Source organism: Gouania willdenowi, chromosome 8, assembly GCF_900634775.1.
Source record: "Gouania willdenowi chromosome 8, fGouWil2.1, whole genome shotgun sequence".
Classification (NCBI taxonomy): domain Eukaryota; kingdom Metazoa; phylum Chordata; class Actinopteri; order Blenniiformes; family Gobiesocidae; genus Gouania; species Gouania willdenowi.
In genome coordinates, this window is record NC_041051.1 from 34273448 (window position 1) to 34296855 (window position 23408).

The window sequence follows — 23408 nt, forward strand, 5'->3', positions numbered from 1 at the left end:
TCCTCCCACTAGAAGGAGCTGCAGGATGAAACATCGACACACACAGATGTGTTGATTGATCACTTTATTTAACAAACATGTTAAAAACCTTGGTGCTTTATGACGTGTTCAGGTGTCGTGCGTGGTCATCAGGACTAGAGGAACCTCCTTATCTCCGGTTCCAAGCAGAGGAAACATCCGCTCAGTGAACTCTGAGGAGCCGCTGAAGCTGTACAGCTCTGAGCCCGACTTCACGTTATAAAATGAAACTTGAGCCTCCTCCACGTCCAGGAACACGCCCACCTGACGCAGCCTAGGGTGGGAGTTTTTCACCTGCAAGGAACGCCATCATCATAGTCATCATCATGGTCACATGACCAACATGTGTTAACACTGACCTTGGTCAAAGGGGGCGTGGTGAGTGCTCTCAGTTGGCTGCCGCTCCACCAGAGGGCGTAGTAACCGTTGGATGGGCTCATGTCAAACAGGCCTTTCTTCTGAGCCGACTCGCTGACCACGCCCAGTTTCCAGTCTTTGTTCTCCCCCACAAACACCTAGGACACAAACCACACAGGTAGCAACCACAACCACAACCAGAACCAGAACCAGGGACAGAAGGCGGGCCCACCTCCCAGTAGTGGCGTCCAGTGCTGAATCCCTCCTTAGCGAGGACACACGACCACACATCAAACCTGTGCTGACTGTTCCTGTAGAACTGGAGCTTCTCACCACGCTTCACCTGCTTCCTGTCCTCAGACAGGATGAGGAAGGGGTACGCCGTCACCGGGTTCAGCGTCACGTCCTCTGTCGGCACCGACCAGGGAACATCAACACGTTACACACACAGCTTAATTTGGGCCGGATCAAAATCCACCACCTTCCAAAATTTGACCGGCATTTATTTGATTACATCCAGCACCTCTTTTTTTCCAACACCTCATTTGCTTACATGTGTTTTGATGCATTTTTAAGTATTATATTACAGCTGTGTCTTTTATTGAGTTGAAATCACTGGAAATGTAATTGCACACACAAAATTGAATGTAAAAACTGAGCATCTGTGGAGCCGGCAACAGCGCTGAGAGGGCTGATCGCTTCTTCTCCGGCCGTACGTTTACAGCACTTATGGACAGCTCCGCTTTTAGGGTTTAAATCCTCAACTTAGAGTTTACACAGTGTACCGCCACGAGGACAGCAGAAGAAGAAAAAGAGGGAAACGCTCACCCATGTAGACACGAGCCTTCTTATGACCTGGAACACACAATCAATAAATGTGTTTAGAAACTTTATCAACACACAACAAACAATAAACACACATTACACAAACACACAATAAACAGAAGAAGTGGAAGATTATCATTTAGATGGTTCTCTTACAGGGAGTAGCCGAGGTGTCCGAGTAAAAAATAAAGAAACCTGATGAAGCGAGCTATTTTATTTTTCACACCACACAGGATAAACAGTTTGTCCCCTTCACAAGCAACATTCACACCGAATCATATGTACAGCCCCTAAATAGTTATTGGACTATGGGTGGGTGAGTTCCACAATTAGCCCACAACACCCACAATAAATATTTACAAATTCAACAAAAAACATTTTACAAAAATAGATTTATCATTAGTTTTTTTCCAAATACTGTGTATTATTTTTACTGTACCCTTTTACTTTAAGCTTTCTACCACTTAAACTCCCCTCCCTCTGAGCCACACATGGTTCAGTCCGGTTGTCTGCACCTGGTTCTCACTTCCATGCCAGTGTTAATGGCCTCAAAGAAAGAGAAGTAAAGGATAAAAACAAAACCCATTAATAAACGAATTTCTAACAATGAACTCGTGATATCAAAATATCAAATCATATATATGAATGTAGGTGAGGTGGAGTACATGTACAGTGAGGGAGGGGTCACTACAGCTTCTTCACATTTCCTTCCCCTTCGGAAGGCCCAGGCTTTCCGCTACAGGAAAGGAAGTCTCCCACCATATTCTGCTTCCCAGGGACGTAGCAGATGTTGAAATTGAATGGCCGGAGGGATAAAAACCTCCTTGTGATCTGACTATTTGTGTCTTTCATGGACTCCAGCCATTGGAGAGCTCGATGGTTTCCACTGTGAACTCTCTCACCAGGAGATAGTAGTTGAAAAAGTCAATCACTCACTTGATGGCCAAACACTCCAACTCGACCATCAAGTAGCTTGTCTCTTACAGAAACAACTTCTTGCTGACATAGGCCACTGGTTTCTTTTCCTCTCCTTCACCTTGCAGTAGGATACCCCCTATCCCTTTATGTGGACTCCTTTTGGCTCCTTGCAGAGTGATTCCTTCAGATCTTGAAATGCCCTTTCTTGTTTCTCGCCCCAGGTGAATTTAGATTGGCTGGCACTCGTGAGGTCAGACAAGGGTGCAGCTCAGGTAGAGAAGTTTTTGATGAAGCATCTATACCAACCAACCAGGCCCAAAAAAGACCTGACCTGCTTCTGTGTGGTTAGTCTCTCAACTGCTGTCATAGCCTCCACCTTATCCTTCACAGGTCTGATTACACTGTATCCTAAGATGTGTCCTAGATATTCCAGTTCTTGCTTTACCAGGGAACAATTTGTTGGATTGATGGTCAAGCCGGCCTGCTTGATCCGCTGAAGAACAGCCTCCAGCTGGGAAAGATGTTCCTGCCACAAGTTATTGTAAATGATGACATCGTCAAGGTATGCTGCTGTAAACAATTCCATACCTGATAGAACTTTGTTTATCAGCCTTTGAAATGTGGCCGGAGCTCCATGCAGTCTAAATGGCATCCTGGTAAACTGCCATAGTCCATGAGGGGTCCTAAAGGCAGTGAGGGGCTTAGCAGCCTCGGAAAGAGGGACTTGCCAGTATCCCTTACACAGATCCCGGGTACCGATGAACCAGGACTGGCCCACTCGCTCTATTAGGTCGTCAAGCCGAGGCCAAGGATAGGCATCAAACTGTGATTGCGCATTTACCTTCTAGAAATCTATGCAGAATCTGATGCCCCATCCTTATTGATGACTAGTACCACAGGGTTGCTTCATTCACTAGTGGAGGGCTTGATTACACCCAGCTGCAACATGACTTCAATCTCCTCCTTCAGCACTAGAGCCATCCGCTCTGGAATGTGATACATCCTTTGCCGGATGGGAGTGCTGTCTTTTAGCAGGATATCATGCTGGACCAGGTCTGTGGCTCCTGGCTTCTTTTTAAAGAGGTCAGGTGGAATGATGGTCTCTACTTCTTGTTGCTGGGTAGGAAAGAGATGTGACAAGACAATTTGGGCCTCAGAAGGCCTAGCTGGAGTGAATTCACCATCCTCATCTTCCTCAGTTACAGCCTGTACATAAAACTGTGGGCTTGATGGAGGGCCACGAGTTTTTCACTCCTTCATCAAATTGATATGAAAAGTCCGTTTCTGTTTTCTCCTCTCGAGCATCTCTATCTCATACACTGTATCACTTTCTTTCCTTAAGACTTTAGATGGGCCTTTCTATTTCCCCAGGAACTTATTGTCTGATGTAGGCAATAATAAAAGTACCTGCTGACCTGGTTTGAAGGACCTCTTCCTTGCCACAAGATCATACCAGTTTTTCTGGACCCGTTGACCATCATCCATCTCCTTTCTCACAAGCTGCAAGGTCTGTCCCATCTTGTCACACATTGTGAGAACAAAGGTGAGTATGTTGGTGGCTGTTCCCTCCTGCTTACCAATCCAGGACTCCTGCAAAACATCAAGAGGGCCCCTCACCTGCCAACCATAAAAAAGTTCAAAGGGCGAGAACCCCGTGGAAGCCTGTGAGACTTCACGGTAAGCAAACAAGAGGTAAGGCAACCACTTGCCCCAGTCTTAATTGCCACTGATGGAAACAACCTTTCCTAACATGCTCTTGAGAGTCTGGTTGTATCTCTTGACTCGACCATCTGTCTGGGGGTGATAAGAGGTGGTCCGAATACTTTATTACCCAACAACCTATACACCTGCTTAAGAGTACCAGAGCTGCCAGACTTACCCTCTGATGGACCGGTCCTGGAGTGCAGATCGAACCTGAAGGTCTTTGGCGTTCTTCTTGCAGACAAAACGTTATCCACGAACAATGCTGCCTCACGGCCAGAAGATGGGTTTCGCTCCTTGACCCAAACTCTGAGCTTTGGTGACAGCGAACGGTAGAACTGCTCTAGAATGAGGACTTCAGCCACTTGATCCTTAGTTTTAATCTCTGGCTGCATCCACTTCATGTAAAGGTCTTTCAGGCGGTTGTAGAATTCCTGCGTGCATCTCTCCTGGTTGCCAGTCCAGCTCCCGGAATCTTTTGCGGTATACATCTTTATTGATCTCATATTTTGTTAATATGGCTTCGTCCACCCTCCTGTAGTGACAGGAATCTTCAAAAGCCATGGCCACATAGGCTGCACGGGCCTTACCAGTCAGGTAGGGAACCAGTCTCACCACCCAGTCAATCTTTGACTACTGGTAGGCGGTGGCCAGCCGCTCAAACATGGTGAGATATTGCTCTATATTGTCCCCATCTTCTAACCTGGGAATTGCTGGCTGTGCTCACCCCCTTGCAGTGTCCTAACGTATAGCAGACCCTGTAACCTGGTCTTCCTGTTGCTGTGGAGGGGAACTGGTCCTGGTGTCACATATTGAGTTTACCTCCGTACTGAGATTATAACCCTAACCCAATCCAATAAACAAGTAAACATGGGTCCGTTCACTTTGAAAACAAAAATAAATTATTGTCATAGCAAAATTTCATTTTCCGGTCGTGCGCATGTCCACGCATGCGCATATACAATCTCAGTACGATGAAAACTGAGTACATGACACTGGGTTGATCTCCACCATGGATCAGTGACTCGGACCCTCAGGAGTGAGTCGACTTGCACCTGCATCTGTCACCATTGCTCCTCTTGCTTCTGCTCAACCGCTCTTTCAGGTCCGATTGAAACTTCAAACATTTTTGGAGCATACCCACAATGGAGCTCATGCTGGCTCCACCTTGGTGGGATCAGCTACAGACTCTCCTCCTGTAGCCCCCTCCTCATGGATATCCTCTGCAGAGGTTTTAACCACCTTCTGGACCTTGGGTACCTTAGATGACATCTCTGTCCTGGTGCGTGCTCAGGCTGGCAGCGGCAATCCCACCAAAATGTAAGATTTAGATGGTTCTCTTACAGGGAGTAGCCGAGATGCCCGAGTGAAAAATAAAGAAACCTGATGAAGCGAGTTTTATTTTTCACATCACACAGGATAAACAGTGTTTGTTGTTTATTTATCATTAGTTTTTTCTAAATACTATATGTATTATTTTTACTGTACCCTTTTACTTTAAGCTTTCTACCACTTAAACTCCCCTCTCTCTGAGCCACACATGGTTCAGTCCGGTTGTCTGCACCTGGTTCTCACTTCCATGCCAGTGTTAATGGCCTCAAAGAAAGAGAAGTAAAGGATAAAAACAAAACCCATTAATAAACGAATTTCTAACAATGAACTCGTGATATCAAAATATCAAATCATATATATGAATGTAGGTGAGGTGGAGTACATGTACAGTGAGGGAGGGGTCACTACAGCTTCTTCACACACAACACAATAAACACACACAACATAGGCACACACTCTACCTGAGGCTCCTTTGATCTTCTTTAAATCTGAAGCAGAAAAAGGAAAGCATGAGAAACCTTTTCAAAATAAAAGCTGAAGGTAATGCTTGGTGGCTCTTTCAGAAATAAAAGCCTCACTCTGTGATTGGCTGGTTACCTCTGAGAGTCCACTGGCTCCGCCTCATACTGGGCGCGCTGCTCCTCAGACTGAGCATGCTCTCTGCAGCCATCAGGTCACCTGGCGACACACACACGCACACACGCACACACACACACACACACATTAGGAGGAAGTCTGTGTGGGGCCATGAAGATGTTGACTCACATGACCCCCGGGACCCTCTGGAGCGCCCCTCCCCCATGTGGATGTCGTCCATCTTATCCCTGACGTCTGATAGGCCGATCTTCACGTCGCTCAGCTGAAGGCTGAGGGAGAACGAGGGCTCGTCATCTTCGTCCTGATGCTCCTCACACACAGGACAGCAGTCCTCCATGCTCTGAGGAAGAGGAGGAAGAGGAAGGTGATGACGATGAAGGTTTTGAGCGTTAGGCTCCACCCCCTCACCTGCAGGAAGCCGATGTGGTCTTGACTGGTGGCCTGAGCCTCCAATGAGATCCTCTGGCTGGTCAGATCGCTAATCTCCGCCTCCAGCCGGCTGACTAGCCCCATCCCCTTTGACATGACAGCGTCCACCTGGCTCTGAATCCCACCCATCACTTGAGAGCGAATCCGCTCCAAGGAGGCGGATACTTCATCCAGTAGATGCTCCACCTCCCCACGCTCTCTGTCCACGTAGCTCTGAGGAACAATGAGCGCTGTTAAATACCATGGTTCCTGAATGTCACACAGGTCTGACAGAGAGGTCAAAGGTCACCTGAACGCCCTCCAGCTTCTTGTTCAGCTCATTCAGTCTAACCTCCTTCTCTTTGATACGGTTCATCATCTCCTGCTCCGCCCTCGCCACCTGTTTCTGTTACACACCAACACACGCACACACAATTATACACGTTAATACACACACATTAATATGTGTGTATGTGTAACAGTGTGTGTGTGTGTGTAATGGTGTGTGTGTAATGGTGTGTGTGTGTGTGTGTGTGTAACAGTGTGTGTGTGTGTGTGTGTGTAATGGGGTGTGTGTGTGTGTGTAACAGTGTGTGTGTAATGGTGTGTGTGTGTGTGTGTGTGTGTATGTAGCAGTGTGTGTGTGTGTGTAATGGGGTGTGTGTGTGTGTGTGTAACAGTGTGTGTGTAACAGTGTGTGTGTGTGTGTGTATGTAGCAGTGTGTGTGTGTACCTGTTTTCCGAGTCGTTCCGTTTGTACAGACACAGTTTTGTGTGTTCGATGATCTTCCAGGACACAGATGGCACAGATGCAGAGCTGACATGTCCTACAGTAAACCTGGACAGTGAACACATCACAGTCAACATGTTAACAATCATTGTGTGTGTGTGATGTCACTTCCTCTGACCTCCAGCAGGCGGCGGTGTAGTGAACATGTGCGTCCCCTGAGAGCATCCTGTGGGTCCATCAGAGGGTGTTTGGCGTACACAGAGGAGGTGTGGTGGGGCTGCACATGCTCAGTGCAATAGGAGGCGGTGCATGTGAGGCACGAGCTGACAGCGGGTTGTTTGATTCCAGAACACACGTCACACCATATCGTGTCCCCACCCCCCTCCACCGGTGCTGGTGTGAGGAAGGGGTTGGTGCTGGTAAACCCAGTGTTTGATCCGTTCTCAGTAGAACCAGAAGCACCTCCTACTGCTCCGTATGTCGTCTCTTTATATTTATCAGCAATCAGAGCGAAAACTTTATTGATGCTGAGAAGAGGACGTTCATCAAACTGACGTTTACACAGAGGACACGTGCAGATGGCGCTTGAGGCCCAGTAGCCCCCGATACACACCTACAACACACACACACATTATACACACTCATTATACACAGTAGCCCCCGATACACACCTACAACACACACACATTATACACACTCATTATACACAGTAGCCCCCGATACACACCTACAACACACACATAACAAACATTACACACACACACACACTACCTGACAGAAGTTGTGTCCACATGGTGTAGAAACGGGGTCCGTGAACAGGTCCAGACAGATAGAACAGGTCAACTCCTGCTCTGAGAACAAGTCCTGAGAGTTGGACTCTGCCATCACTGAGGGTCAGAGGTCACAGGATCAAACATCTGCAAACTTTAAAGGGGCGGTATTATGAAAATTCCCTTTCTAATGGTTTCGCTACAGTGATAAACATCCTTTAGCCTCATTCAGAGGAACAAAGTGTAAAAATGTTCTGTTTCCTCCCTTGTTATTACACTTTTTATAATAAAAGGTCAGTTCCAAATAGGACAGTTGGAAACTCCTCCTACTGACAATCCATGGCTCCTCCTACCCTATAAGAATGTGAGATCCTCCCAAGTAAAATGAACACAGTGGTTTAACATATAATATTATACTTTATTGTAAAATATGTAAAGCCACATACGTGTTCTCTGCATTTAACCCCTCCCTGAGGAGCAGTGGGCAGCCACGCTCTAGCACCCAGAGAAGGGTTACAAGCAGTTCCATTTTTAGTACCCGTTATATTGCCTCATATTGCTGATCTGACGTGTTTGTGACGTAATGTGATGGAGTGGTTGAACAAAACAAATGATCACTTTAAATAGACTATTCCTGTTGTTATATGCTGAGATAATAGAAAGTGACTCAGCAGTTTAACACTCCGCTGAGTGTTTGAAACAGCTGAATGTCTCCGCTGCTGCTATAAACACACCCTGAAGCAGTGTTTGTCTGACTGACAATCACAATAGCCTCTTAAATATCCTCGTGTTTTACTGTAATGTGCAGTTTTTTGGCTGAAAACAAGAAAAAACAAGAGTGTGAATAGCAAAAGAAAATCACTATAGTGATCAGCTGTCACATGATGTCAGCGTCTACAGACATGCCCACTTGTGCATATGCATGAAGGCCCCAAAAACAGCCTGTTTTTAGAAGCACGCACACGCACGCACACGCACACGCGCACGCGCACGCACACGCACACGCACACGCACACGCGCACGCACACACACACGCACACACACACGCCTACATCAGATTGGTGACCAATCACAGGGGAAGCTGCTGAGTCATGCTTACTGAGTGCCAACTACATTCCACCTTAAGCTGCGCTGTCACAGCGATGAGTCATCATCTGGGCATGTAAAAAAGGGGCGGAGCCTCAACACCTGAGATTGATTATGAGCATGCTCACAACCGGAAAATTAATTTTTGCTAGTTCCGCTGAGTGAGTGACTCTCAGTCAACAACTTGAGTCAGTAATAGTGTCTCATTACAAATAGGAATAGTTTATTCTCCAAAAAGACATGATTATAATATACATTGCAAAAAACAACAGTTAACCTAATCTAACTTTACAATAAGAAGCTGTTGTATTCATATAAATCTGATCATGACAATCATATTTTTTTTAAATTAATTTTTTTATTCATTGGTTGATTTTATTATTGATGGTCCACTGATGTGATGTTTTAAGCATTTTTAAAAAAAATCAGTACAACAATCTCTGTGTGACATTGCACATTAAAATTCCAGCATAAGTACATGTCAGTACGTAACAATCACATACTGAGATTGTAAAATAATCTCAGTACGGAGGTAAACTCAGACCGTGACACCAGTTAAAAACATAGCAGTGACATTATTGGTGGTTTTAGTAACAACAGTATATGTAGCAAAAGTCACAAATATTCCTTCATTGAGAAGATTCTTAAAGGAGAAGTAGCATTTATTGTAGTGTTAAAAACTTATACAAACATTGATACTGTGTAATATTCTCTGCACTAGACCTTTACACTGATAAATGATCCATATCTTGGTCAATTGTTGTAAATCTGAAATAAATAATTTAAAAGCAATCAGATTTTGTTTTTGGGAAATTAACCAGTCTATGTAAAGTTATAGAAAATAATAAAGCCTTATTATAAAAAATAAATAGTCTTACTCACAATATTTGGAAAAAGTTGCTGCAAAATCAGGCGTTTTAGGACGTAACAATCGCAGAAGTTGGTCATGAAATCCTAAATGTTCTGAGAAATAGGCACCGTTTTTATATATAATAAAATATATAATAAATAGCCATCTTTCGTTCATTTCATTTCATTTTAAGAAATAAATAGTATATCAGGATATATATGATTAAAATGTTCTTATTTATACTAGATGTGCATTTACAGTTCATTCACAAAATGGATGACGTAGAGACGCATTCAATGTTTTAAACCAGGATTTCATCCTCGACCAATCAAAGAGCACAACTGTTGCTACGGAAACGTCACTGAGTGCTATGATCAACAACACTTAGTAAAATATTTACATTATTAAATCACTTCAAAGCTCAGAGATTTTAGTCATTTACCACACACACACACACACACACACACACACACACACACACACACACACACACACACACACACACACACACACACACACACACACACACACACACACACACACGCACACACACACGCGCGCACACACACACACACACACACACACACACACACACACACACACACACACACACACACACACACACACACACACACACACACGGTAAATACCTTTCGTGCTATATTTGCTCTCTGTTGATCGTTTACACTTTTAAAAACACTTTTAAACACACACTTAATTAACAACACACACACTTACCTTCCGTCCACCTGTTGCTCTTCAGATCCTGAAACGCAGGTAGCTCTGTGACGTCACAGTGGGCGGGGTCCAAAGTGGTCAGGTGAGTTATGTGAGATTTTTTTTATTTATTTCACGTCTAAGAAAAAAAACAATTCCATTAGAACCACAAAAACACACACAGGTTAACAACCAGACTGTGTGTGTGTGCGCGTGCGTGTCTGTGTGCATGCGCGTGTGTGTCTGTGTGCGTGTGTGCGTGTGTCTGTGTTGATGCTTTATATTCGTTGGTTCTGGGAGTGTTTTGTTGTTTTTTAGATTCAGAGAGGAAGGACAGGCTGGAGGACATTCTTCACCCTGTGTGTGTGTGTGTGTGTGTGTGTCTTCCATAAAGGAGGTTTAACAAACTCTGAGTCTATCCATAAACTCTAGGTCAACATACCCTCGATGGTAAACTCTGTGTATCTGATTCATTACAGCTGGTATGAAGTGGGTTAATAAACCCTGAGTATGTAAACCTTGGGTTACTGACGTGCACGCACGCGATAAAAAGCCATCATCAATGTTTCGGTGATTACACGAACTACCATGGCAACCACCCAGAAGAGAGTGATTTATTCACCCTGATGGTGAAATAAGCAGGTGTTTATAGAGGAATATGATCCTGTTCTAAAGGTGTTCACACAGAACTCACCTTCAGTGACTATAGTGGCTTAAATCACACGTGATTAGTTACTGCGGTTAAGCCAGTCGTGGTTCACGTTTCCCTGGTCAAATCAGCCACACGTTGTTTTCTTGTGTATAAATATACACTTATGGTAATCACAAAGAGATCGCACTGATGAGCTGCTGGAAGAGAGAAAAAACATTTAAGAATAATTCACCCAACTTTGACGTGGAATAAGTAGTCAATTATTCATATTTCACTTAATATTTAGTTAAGCAAAAGTACTACTTAGTATTTGTTTATACAAATGAGTTGCTTTGAGATTTAATTTTCAAATTCAGCACAGCTGAACGAGTATAAATTCATTTTCCGGTCATGCACATGCTCATAATCGATCTCAGTACAAGGTAAAGTCAGACTGTGACACCAGGCTAGGGTGTTTTTCTTGGTAACATAAGGTTTCCATTCTACCCCATGGTCCAGACATAAGAAGAAGATTGTTGTCATATGTTCTACACAGACAGTACTTGTCAAAACTTTCTGCAGATCCTTCAATATTGCTGTCGGACTCTAAACATACAGTAAACATACTGTAAACATACTGTAAACATACTCTAAACATACTGTAAACATACTCTAAACATACTGTAAACATACTGTAAACATACTCTAAACATACTGTAAACATACTGTAAACATACTGTAAACAGACTAAACATATTCTAAACAGACTGTAAACATACGCTAAACATACTGTAAACATACTGTAAACAGACTCTAAACATACTCTGAACATACTGTAAACATACTGTAAACAAACTCTAAACATACTCTAAACATACTCTAAACATACTGTAAACAGATTCTAAACATACTGTAAACAGACTGTAAACATACTGTAAACAGACTCTAAACATACTGTAAACATACTGTAAACAGACTCTAAACATACTGTAAACAGACTCTAAACATACTGTAAACAGACTGTAAACATAGTGTAAACAGACTCTAAACAAACTGTAAACATACTGTAAACAGATTCTAAACATACTGTAAACAGATTCTAAACATACTGTAAACAGACTGTAAACATACTGTAAACAGACTCTAAACATACTGTAAACAGACTGTAAACATAGTGTAAACAGACTCTAAACAAACTGTAAACATACTGTAAACAGATTCTAAACATACTGTAAACAGACTCTAAACATACTGTAAACAGACTCTAAACATACTGTAAACAGACTGTAAACATAGTGTAAACAGACTCTAAACAAACTGTAAACATACTGTAAACAGACTGTAAACATAGTGTAAACAGACTCTAAACATACTGTAAACATACTGTAAACAGACTCTAAACATACTGTAAACATAGTGTAAACAGACTCTAAACAAACTGTAAACATACTGTAAACAGACTCTAAACATACTGTAAACAGACTGTAAACAGACTCTAAACAAACTGTAAACATACTGTAAACAGACTGTAAACATACTGTAAACAGACTCTAAACATACTGTAAACATACTGTAAACAGACTCTAAACATACTGTAAACATACTGTAAACATAGTGTAAACAGACTCTAAACAAACTGTAAACAGACTGTAAACATACTGTAAACATACTGTAAACATACTGTAAACAGACTCACTGACCACTTTTCTTCTCGTAGTCATGATTGTTAAACGTACGTCCCAGTGGTCAGTGGTGCTACGACTCTAAAATAGATGTAAACCAAAAACAGGTTTTGTGTAGCTTTAAAGAAACAAGAACAATAGCATTTAAAGAACTGCTTCTAACCACAATTATTATTAAACCCATAAACAAGTGTGTGTGTTTCTGTTTTTGTGTGGTTAGTATTATTTAAATTATTCTATCTCAGTCTGTTTCTTATGTCATTTTAAATGTTTATGTAATTTGTAACAATGTGTCTGTTGTTGTTTTGTGTGTTGCTGCTAATAATAAGTATTTTAATCTCTTAGTGTGTGTTTGGTGTCATTTTGCAGACTTTGTTGTTCTTTTTATTATTCACTATATTTTTCTCCTATTTGGTGTTTTTTTTGTCGTTTTGTGAATTACTGGTAATATTTAGTATTACCATTGTGAACTAAAGAAATATACATTATAAAAACCCATATTTTTAATGCTTTCATTTGTAAATTAATTTTCCTTCTCGCTCTGTAAATACAGATATAACTGTTTCATAGTATTTTTTAATTCATTAATTTTTTATGTCTGGGGCGGCGCCCTCTATTGGCCACTGGGACGTCCTGTTCTTGATAAAGTCACTGTTGTCATATTTTCTCCACTTCATGACGACTGACTTTACTGTGTTCTACGTTATATTTAATAGTTTTATAGCCTTCACTGACTGATATCTGTGAACAATGAGATGCTCTGATGCTTTAGAAGTTCTCTGAGGACCATGGATTGTTCTAGAAGATGTAGCTACAAAAATGTGAGCAAAAGCTTCTAGAACTTTATTTGTGGTTAATCAGAGACACTTTAAATGTGTGCTGACTCCATTTAACATGAGTTTGAATGTGATTGGTTTAATCTGAACACAGCCCCGCCCCCAGTTATAAGAGGGTGTGAACACTTTAGTGACATCATTCTCTTTTAAATGTTTCAGTTTGTTTTTCACTTATACAGGTTCTAGGTCACATTAAAGGTGGAAAAAGTTGTGAAATTATTTATATTGGTGTCATTTTTAACATCACAATAACTTCAATGACTGAATTAATTTGATTTGTTGTGTGTGTGTGTGTGTGTGTGTGTAAACAGTCTGTAGCAACATGAAAATGTTTTTATACATCAGTTCATTTCAAACAGGCACAGCAACACACACACACAAACATACAACGTAATGTGTGTATGGTATTTTTTTATTGAACCATGACTCAGCAAAAATAATTAAAATCCAATGCTCTAACATCACACAGTCAGGATGCTCCTCGCCATGTGTCAGACATGAAGCTCCACCCCCTCAGAAGTCTTTGTAATGCAGCAACCTGAACACACACATCACATTATACACACACGTGTCACATCACACACATCATAATATACACACACGTCACACACCTGATGAGAGGGGCGTGTCCTTTGTTGTTGGTCAATGAGAAGAAGCCACTGTGAGGAGAGAAGTCCAAACAGGAAGCTCGATACACAAACTTCTTCTTAGACAGTGGAAAGTTAGAGAACACGGAGAGAGTGGACACGTGGAGCTGGAACACACACGCACACGCACACGCACACGCACACGCGCACACACACACACACACACACACACACACACACACACACACCCCCCCCTTCACCATCTTCATCTTCATCATCTGATAATGAATGGATGAGCTCCTACCAGCCGTACGGCCTCGTCCTCACAGTGCGACGCCATAGCCAGGACCTCTGAGGAGGGGTTAAAGGTCAGCGAGGTCGCTGAGGTCAGCAGGTTCATTACAGCCTTCACAGGCTTGGGATTGGTCGAGTTAAGACACGCCTCCTGAGAGTAGATGTTGACCACACCGGACTGAGAGCTGGAACACACAAATACACTAAACACAAGCACACAGGAAGCCAATCAGGGCTCAGCAGGGGGAGGGGGGGCGTGTCCTACCCGCAGGCCAGGTAACGTCCATCAGGTGAAGCTGAGATAGAGGTTCCCACGAGACAACCTTCATCAGAAAACCTGTTCATACAACGAGAACTACGCACATCCCACACATACACCTCCCCCTCATCTACACACACACACACACACACACACACACACACACACACACACACTTTATAAACTATTATCTTGATCATTTCTGGTATTTATAACGGTAATGATAATCACGATAAATAAAAACAATAAATTAATAAAACTTAAAGTGTAAACAGGTTCTTTACAAACAAATAAATTTAAATACATTAACAATAAACACATGATAAACCTACAACAGCTGCTGATTCAGAGCTATTTTATACAATAAATTAGTGCATGTGGGTCACTATTAGTATTATTATATACAGTACAATTCATTTATTTCTTCATTTATAATGAAATTATTTTCTTAAAAAAGCACATTTTTACAGTTTAATATAAAACACTGCTGCTGAATTGTTAATTTTATATCTGATAAGCTGTGTGGGCGGAGCCTGGCTGTATGGACTCACCAGAGTGGGCAAACACTTTGCTGCTGTCACTAGTGATGGCGACGCTGCTAACGTTAGCGTTCATCTTCATGCTCCCGATCACTTCCTGAGTCTGAGGAGAGAGGAGGAGTCAGAGCGCACGCCACGGGCCAATCACATGACAGGTGGTAAGGGGCGGACCTTCAGCGTGAGCAGGTGAAGGTACCCGTTGGTGCCGCTGAGCAGCATAGCGCCTCCTTCAGGACACACGGAGAACTCCTTCACATGCGCCTCGTTCAGACCTGTGGGAGTGGGCGGTACGGGAACAAATCAGTTCACATGAGAATCACGATTCTGAAGTGATTCATAAACTTAAAAAAATTATTAAAAAATAAATTAAAAAAAATTGTTTTTTTGCTTTACAACATACAAGAGACAGGACCAACCATGTGATGAGCTCACAGCATACACCCAGAGAACAATGGGATGAAGAGAGGAAATATTTATAAATAACTCAATAATAATTATAAAACTAAATCTACAGCCCCAGAGACCTAAGAGGGCCCAACCCATCAGACATGAGGGGGCCACGGTACCCCCCCCACTCCTTTTCTTATGCCAACTTTTTTTTTGTTTACCTTGAACTTATTCTAATCATCACTGCTGACCTCACCTTTTATTTAGACTATTTTATTTATACAACTTATTTCCTGTACAGTACGTTTTTATTTGTTTAGCATGAATAAAGTTTATCTTTGTGTGATTACATCATTGGAATCAGTTTATTTAGAATGATCTTATACAAACTGTATTGTTTTGGTGCCATAATGCTTTAACACACTATATATCGTTGTTACGGCTGGTGCCTTAGTGTGTTTACTGTGTTGGTGGAGGAGTGAGAGCTCTTCCACAATTTAATATCTATCCCAATGAGCAGCACAGCAGGGAGTGGCCATCACCAAGGATGCTGATTGGTTCTCCCCAGGGTGTGGCCCTACATAAGGACTGTCTACCCCAGAAGCTGGTGGAGAGCAGTAATGATGTGTGACTCTCCCTTGCTTGCTGTCCACCAAGAGTGTATCTGGCTGTGTGAAGTGTGTGTGTGTGTGTATTTAGTGTTCCTGGTTTAACCAGCGTTTTACTTTGAACTGTACCTGGAATTATTGTTTATATTTAGTAAAGAAGCTGTAGGGATGAGCTGCCATTTCATTTCCTGTTTTCTAGTGTTTTTGTGTATAGGCTTAATATAGTTTATTTATTATTTTGGCCTTGGTTCACCCTGACGTTTATGTTTCTGTTTTTGTGTTTAATTGTTGGGCAATAAATGACCTTTGCCTTATTCAACTCTCTGTGTTTCTTTTAAATGTGTTTGTTCCTACCCTAGACTAGGGACGGAACAATCGTAAACATTTATGAAGAGAGAATCGGTTAAAAGGAGAATCAATTTTGAATCGAATCGTGAAACACTCAAAGATTCACATCCCTAGTGGGCGGGCTGCTTTTATTGTGAAAATCCAGCCCTGTGTTGACCTCTGACCTCTGATTGCGGGCACAGGCATGACTCGACCCGCCATCATGTCGTAGACGTAGAACAGTTTGTTCCTGAGGCTGGTGGCGATGACGGCGTGGCCATCATGGCTGAAGCGAGCTTTGAACACAGGGAAACGCTCCAGAACCACGTTCTGGATCTGGGGGTTGGATTTACCATCCACCTGGGGGCGGAACCAACAACATCACGTCACAGTCACTGAGCCGTGCTCTCATTGGTTGGCCGTACCTGAAAAAGGGAGATAGATTGGTCGAGGCCGGCTGTCATGACGACCTGAGCTGAAGGATGGAACTGGATCGAAGAAAGTCTGTCGACGGACGGACGAGAAGCATTGGACGGACAACATCGTTTCACCTGATGGAGAGACACACGATGTTTGCTGAGCTTTTATTGTGAAAAGATTTCTCATTCTCATTTTTGTTAAAAGCAGGATTCTAAATAAGCAGGAGTTTCACAAACTGAAAAAAATGATCTATAATTATTTATTTATTCAGTTCATTTCCAACATGGTTGCAATCACAGAAATTCATTTTGACATTCAGAGCAAAAATCACATCATTGGGTTTTTTTTTTAATTTATTATTATTTTTTTTTAAACACATTTAATCATATACACACACATTTACATATTCTACTTGGTTTCTTTTAAAACACAAAATAATAATAAAATGTTAATATACTCTGTATCACGAGGAGTGACAAAGACAAAAAATGATGTCATCTCACCCTTAAATGCAACAACACAAGGATTTATTATTTATTTATTAATTTTGCTTTTGTATACAGTAGTCCCTCGCTATAACGCGGTTCATCTTTCTCTGTATTTCGCAGATTTTTATACAGCGTATGAACACACATTGTGTTCTGCGTCCTGATTGGCTAATGCTGCGTTCACCCACCAACAATACATCCAACTCAGTGAGTTTCACTGTCTGCTGTAGTGAGGAGCTGTGCTCCTTTTTCTCCTCATAAACATAAATCACCAGTGAAAAAAGCCAGCGTGATCAGCGGCTAATGCTATGCTAGCTCAGTGCTACAGAGAGAACTTTTACCTGCTACTACCACCTCCTCGCTGATTCTCCTTCACGCCTAATCCTTCCTAGTCCTGGTTATAAGGGGCGTGTCCTACAGCTCCAGGTGGTCACACACAGCTTCTACTCCATGGTTGAATGGATGAACAGACCAGTGTACGTGTTGACGTGACGTCATCGTCATCAAAGACTCTCAGCATCAATGTCTGATCACTAGTAGTGTGACTCTGAAGTGTTTGAAAAAGGTTTTATGTTTTAAAATCTACAAAGGTTTGAACTTTGAGAGAGTTTAAATAAGAGAGAAATGTTCATTGTCTGAGAAAAGTGTATAAAGTGTGTGGTGAGGGTTTTACAGCCTTAAGACATGTAGAATAATAGTAAAAAATGAAGCTGACTACTTTGTGGATTTCGCTTATTGCGGGTTATTTTTAGAACGTAACCCCAGAGTAAAATGAGTAACTACTGTAAATGGTGTTTACCAGGAGAATCCTGTCACAATAAGGGCTTTAAATGATCAGCAGCCAGCATGACTAGTAGATTCTGAAAGTTACCAACCAACCAAATTTTACACCAGCATAATGTTTTTCTAGCTAAAATAAACATTATGAGCCACAGAATAGATTTAAGCGTTTCTTTAAATAGTTTTTAATTTAGTTGATTGCAGAAATACATTGAAAAGGTAAAAATATAAACATTTAATTTAAAAACAATGTTGTAACAATTGTGAGCGCTACAATTGGTGCTGATGCACCTTGTATGTGAGTGACGTCATTAGTATGATGTGGTTACCGATAGTATTGTATAAATGATAAATAAACAGAGGCGTCCGTCTACCACAGGAAGTGAGAGGCTCTATAACTCAGACATTACACAATTCTTAAAAGGTGTAATATGGAACTTTAAGTGTGTCGGAGAAGTGAACCTTTTATAAAGGATATTCTCATAACTTAATAAACAAACTTAACTCAGATGAAAATTGGATCCCTGGAACACTGTTTGAAGTAGAAAAAATAGAAGTAATCAGTACTAACTTCTTTTCAGATCCTCTTTTATCTTCATTTTTTGCCGTGTCGGCAGCAGCCTTGCTTTTTAGCAGTTTAGGTTTTTCAACATCCGATAAATATCTTCTCGTTTGTTTGTTTCTAACTAATTTTACATCATCAATCCATCTGACTCCTCTGATAACGAACCATAACAGTCACGCTAACGTTAGCACGTAGCCAAATGTCGTATGACATAGGGATGTAACAATTCACTCAACTCCCTATACGATTCTCTCACGATTTATTTTACAAAATGGGACTGTAGACAAATGACTGAAAAATAATTTTTTATTTTTTTTGGGGGGAAAAAAAAAACTAGGAAATACTGTATTATTTTCCTTTTACTTTTCATTGTCAAAAGAATCCCTTGATAAACTTGAAATAAATAAAGGAATAATACAAATGAAGAAGCCTATTAATCTAAATTCTGGTTCTATAGTAACCAATGCAAAACTGCATAATAGTTCTTTTTCTTTTTAAACGTGCAACTGAAAATGTATTTTGTGCCTTAACAATTGGACTTGAAAAAAAAAAAACACAGTCTCATGTATTTACGTCAGATATTTGTTTGGACCAGCAGAGGGCGCTGGTAACCCAGTGGTCGGTTGGCATGCAGATATCTTGCAGTGAAGAAGAGATGCTATGCTAACAGACAGCGCTAATAGAAAAACGTAACTATTACAGATATTCACGTAATATTACAGTTATTCTTTCGATGCTAAAGGGGTAAAGAATCATTTAGAAACATGTTTAAGAGTAGAAGGCGGCCAGAAAGAAAGTAGTAGCAGATTCCACCCGCCGCCTACACTTTTAGACGAGAAGGATATATAGCACCCTCTGCTGTTTAAAAAAAGTACTGCGATTCAATTTTCAGAGCATCGATGTGAACCGTGATACCTATGAATCGATTTTTAACTGCCTTATGATTAATCGTTACATCTTTAATGAAACGTCACACCATAGTGTTCATGGGAAATGTAGGATTAGTACAATCAGCAGTGTTGCCAGATACACATTACATTTTAAAATCTAAACACACACAAAAACCCTCAAATTTCTTGGTGGAAAAACATCCCAATCTGGCAACAATGACTTGCTGCCTCGTTCCTTCAACCTGCCGATTCAAACAGACGCAGTGGTATCTGTTTTGTTCTTCACCAGCCAAAATGGCTAATAACACTATAACGTTACCCGCCAAATTTAATTTGTGTGTGTGTGTGTGTGTGTGTGTGAGAGACCTGCAGAATCCCAGCAGGCAGACGCTCCGACGGCGCCACAAAGTTCCCCGTCCTCTTCATAAGGTCGTCTTCATCATATTCGTCACCTTAATCATCATCAGGAATTAAATTCAGATTTTAATAAATTAAAGCCTCAGACCTGTCAGGGGTCAAAGTTCAGACCTTTCCTCTTCTTCCTCTGAGAGCTAGGCTCCGCCCATGAAGGCTTCCCTCCCATCGTCTTCTGAAAGCTGACAGAGCACAGGATGCGTTCAGGGGACAGTGCAGTGCGTAATACTTTATGGAATATATTAGTGCATATGGATTATCTATTAGTGTTATTGTATTTAATTCATTTATTTCCTCACTTAAAAAGACTTTATTTTTTTAAAGTACATGAAAAGCACAAATAACTCCATCAGTGTTTTTACTGCTGATTAATCTTGTTCATTTTATATCTGATAATGAGTTACATAAAGATATGGTTAATAAATAACTATGATTTCCTATAATTAAACCAGATCAAGCTGATGATGTAATCATTCAGTATATTTAGTGTAATAATCAATAGTTACATTAGTCTAATGGGACCAGCTTTGTCTGTGAACATGTGATTATATAATTAAAAAATATTGTGTTTCACAAGTTGGGACGAATTAATAGTGACATTATTATTTATGTTAATATTCATTTCACACAACGTGTGACATGTTTAGTTTTTATTTTTTCATACAAGTGTTAAATCTGACCATAAACAAATCTATGGTTTTATGACAGTAAGACGTGTTCTTCTTATTTGGTCTATTATTTATATGCAGTGGTTAGCATTAGCTCTTAGCCCAGTCTGTGAGTCGGTGTGTTAGCTTAGCATAGTTAGCTTTAGTTGAGTTTCCAGTTCATAATGGTTGCTACAGGTTCATCTCTGTCTCTGTGTTTGTAGAACTTTAGGTGGATCTGATGGAGGAACTAGGATTGGTTCACTTTGTTGATGTTTATCTGGTTTTAACCAAATAGTGGTTTATGATGTATCACAGCATAGTAGCTTCTGGTAGCCATGACGACCACCGTCGTCTGTGGGTGTGAGAGGGTTGAGGGGCGGGAGCGGCGGTGGTGCACACCGCTGCCACGGAGGCTTCACTATGGAGCTGCCGTAAAGAACGTTCCTCTCCAGAAAATAATAAGTTAACAACAAACAGGGACAGTTTTGTCCCTGGAACAAGGTTTTTAGGGACATTCTTGGCTAAATTGAGGGACAAACGACCCTCTCTAATTTCTGACATGAACATTTATCGTTTCTATCGTGGGATGACATAATCTTACTGGTCAGAATATTTTTGACGATATATCGTGAACGACGATATACATCACATTCTTAGTGAGCATGCTCATAATGAATCTCACGAGGTAAACTCAAACTGTGACACCAGGGTCAGTGCAGTGTGTTACCGTGTCACGTACTGAGTTTACCTAAGTAATGAGATTATAACCCTAACATAATCCAAGAAACAAAACATGTCCGTTCACTTTGAAAACAAAAATGAATTATTTTTTAGCAAAAATTCATTTTTTGGTAGTGCGCATATACAATCTCAGTACAATGTGAACTCAGAATGTGACACAGGTTCACATTCAGAGTTCCTCTTAAAATATCAGTAACTGACTGCTACGTACTGAGATTTACCTGTACTGGGTTATACTGATTTTAAAAAATAAAGTTACATTGTGTTAACTGTTTTTACTGCACTGTATATTATAATCATGTTTTTTTAGAAGATAAATTATTTATTTTATGGAGTTTTATTATAATCATGTTCCTGAGCTCCTTCTTGTCTGTGTCTGGTGATGGCGTGCCCTTCACCATGAAGAAGATTAACTTGTCTATCATTTCTTTGTGGCGTTAGAACCTCTCCTGCCTCGTACATTGAGCAGTTGTACATTTTTGGACAAGAAAAGGAGCCATTCAGCACTCGTTAAATAACATTAGCTTTGAAATTAATTTTTTATCTCAGCACGGCAGAAGTAGAAAAAAGCTGAGCGTAAGTACCATAAATACATTTTCTGGTAGTGCACATGCTCATAACGATCTCAGACTGATGTGAACTCAGACCATGACACCGGTGTCAGTGTGGTGCATTCAGGGACACTCACTGCTCCGTCATCCTCCGCTGCAGGTCCATCTTGGGCATTTTGGACTCAGCATCTCCTTTGATCAGGTTTCTACGGTAACGATGAGACATGTCCACCCTGCGTTGCCATTGGCAACAGAGGACACAGAGTTCAGACTGTGTGTGTTTCAGTGCATGCGTGTGTGCGTGCGTGTGTGTGCTCACTCTTCATCCTTCTCATCATCCTCATCAAACCAAACCGGACCTTTAGACACTGAAGGACGAACTTTACTATCATCACCTTCTTCATCATCATCATCATCATCATCCAGGAGGAGAGAAGCAGAGGTTTTCTCAGCATTCTATACACACACACACACACACACACACACACACACACACACACACACACACACACACACACACACACACACACACACACACACACACACACACCGCACACACACACACACACTTTATAAACATCTTTTCTATAACCTGTGTCTCTGTTCTTAAATATTCACTTGCTACAGTTCTTACCTCCTGCAGGCGGCCGAGAAGCTGCTCCTCCGCCCCGAACAGCAGCTCCTCCAGCAGCCGCACAGAGTGGTCCTCCTCCCGCAGAGCCTCCATCTGCTGGACGTTCCCGGCCCTCCGAGCCTCCTCCTGCCCGGGCTCGGAGCCTCGTGGCCGGGCACGTTTCCTCACCGGGGCTCTGGGCTCATCCTCCGGTAGTCTGATCACACCGCTGTTCGCCATGTTTACCGAAGACACGTGTACCAACGTCACAGTCACGTGCTTCCTCTTGACCCTACAGATTAAACTTCGCTCTTTCAAAGTAAAAGTGTTTAATTTTGCTTTTACTGTATTTAGTCAGAATAAGTTGTGGATACATTAGATCAGAACTATGTTTGTTGAATTATTCATTTCCACAATGCATTTGTTGCTACATCAGAAGCAGTGTTGGGGGTCGCAAATAAGCCTTTTCATACCCGGGGGGTTGCGCATGCGCAGGCTAATATTTTCAACCTAACAGCGTTTATAATGTTATTCCAGAGTTCATTAGTGTTTTAATAGTGTTTATATTATTAATATTACACACATTCAGACTGGAGGAGGAACCAGGGTTTTCCGCTGATGCCGATTTCGGCCAATCTGAGCACTTTTTAAAACCGATGGGAACAGCTCAGCAGCAGTATGGGTGGAACCTCTGGGTACCTCATGATACAATACGACATACAATACAATGCTCACGATAACGATTGTCTCACAATATGACGACACTGCGATTATCGATATATTGGTCAGAAATCAATCTACTATAACCTATAACATAACAAGAAATTATGGTAATGT

At 41.5% G+C, this 23408-nt stretch overlaps 2 protein-coding genes across 4 annotated transcripts; both read right to left on the minus strand.

Annotated features, from left to right (window-relative positions):
* Positions 1-47: 47 nt before the first annotated feature.
* btr30 (bloodthirsty-related gene family, member 30) lies at positions 48-10475 on the minus strand. Of its 3 annotated transcripts, XM_028456090.1 has the most exons (13): positions 10331-10473; positions 7658-7773; positions 7065-7499; positions 6890-6994; positions 6467-6562; positions 6157-6390; positions 5917-6088; positions 5749-5829; positions 5613-5639; positions 1204-1230; positions 608-783; positions 378-533; positions 48-312 (listed from the first exon to the last, which is right to left on the minus strand). In XM_028456090.1, the coding sequence occupies exons 2-13, from the start codon at positions 7769-7771 to the stop codon at positions 109-111; spliced, it is 1827 nt and encodes a 608-aa protein (XP_028311891.1). In that variant the 5' UTR covers positions 7772-7773; positions 10331-10473; the 3' UTR covers positions 48-108. The 3 variants fall into 3 exon arrangements, with proteins under 3 accessions (XP_028311891.1, XP_028311890.1, XP_028311889.1); XM_028456089.1 differs by having other exon boundaries at positions 5749-6088; positions 7658-7810; positions 10331-10475; XM_028456088.1 differs by having other exon boundaries at positions 5749-6088.
* Positions 10476-13852: 3377 nt separating this feature from the next.
* Positions 13853-22842, minus strand: utp18 (UTP18 small subunit processome component). The gene is made up of 13 exons (XM_028455159.1): positions 22593-22842; positions 22278-22414; positions 22096-22191; positions 20131-20198; positions 19969-20054; positions 16885-17010; positions 16645-16819; positions 15309-15409; positions 15150-15240; positions 14605-14728; positions 14350-14524; positions 14070-14212; positions 13853-13996 (listed from the first exon to the last, which is right to left on the minus strand). Exons 1-13 carry the CDS (start codon positions 22809-22811, stop codon positions 13972-13974), a joined length of 1566 nt encoding a protein of 521 aa, XP_028310960.1. The 5' UTR covers positions 22812-22842; the 3' UTR covers positions 13853-13971.
* Between the last annotated feature and the right edge of the window lie 566 nt (positions 22843-23408).

Coding starts and splice junctions, on each gene's coding strand:
- btr30 (XM_028456089.1), bottom strand. CDS start 7,771: ATGGCAGAGTCCAACTCTCAGGACTTGTTCTCAGAGCAGGAGTTGACC. Junction 1,231..5,612: donor GAAGATCAAAGGAGCCTCAG/GTAGAGTGTGTG, acceptor TGTGTGTTCCAG/GTCATAAGAAGGCTCGTGTC. Junction 534..607: donor CTGGACGCCACTACTGGGAG/GTGGGCCCGCCT, acceptor TTTGTGTCCTAG/GTGTTTGTGGGGGAGAACAA.
- utp18 (XM_028455159.1), bottom strand. CDS start 22,811: ATGGCGAACAGCGGTGTGATCAGACTACCGGAGGATGAGCCCAGAGCC. Junction 15,241..15,308: donor TTCACCTGCTCACGCTGAAG/GTCCGCCCCTTA, acceptor CTCTCTCCTCAG/ACTCAGGAAGTGATCGGGAG. Junction 14,729..15,149: donor CAAAGTGTTTGCCCACTCTG/GTGAGTCCATAC, acceptor GTGTGTGTGTAG/ATGAGGGGGAGGTGTATGTG.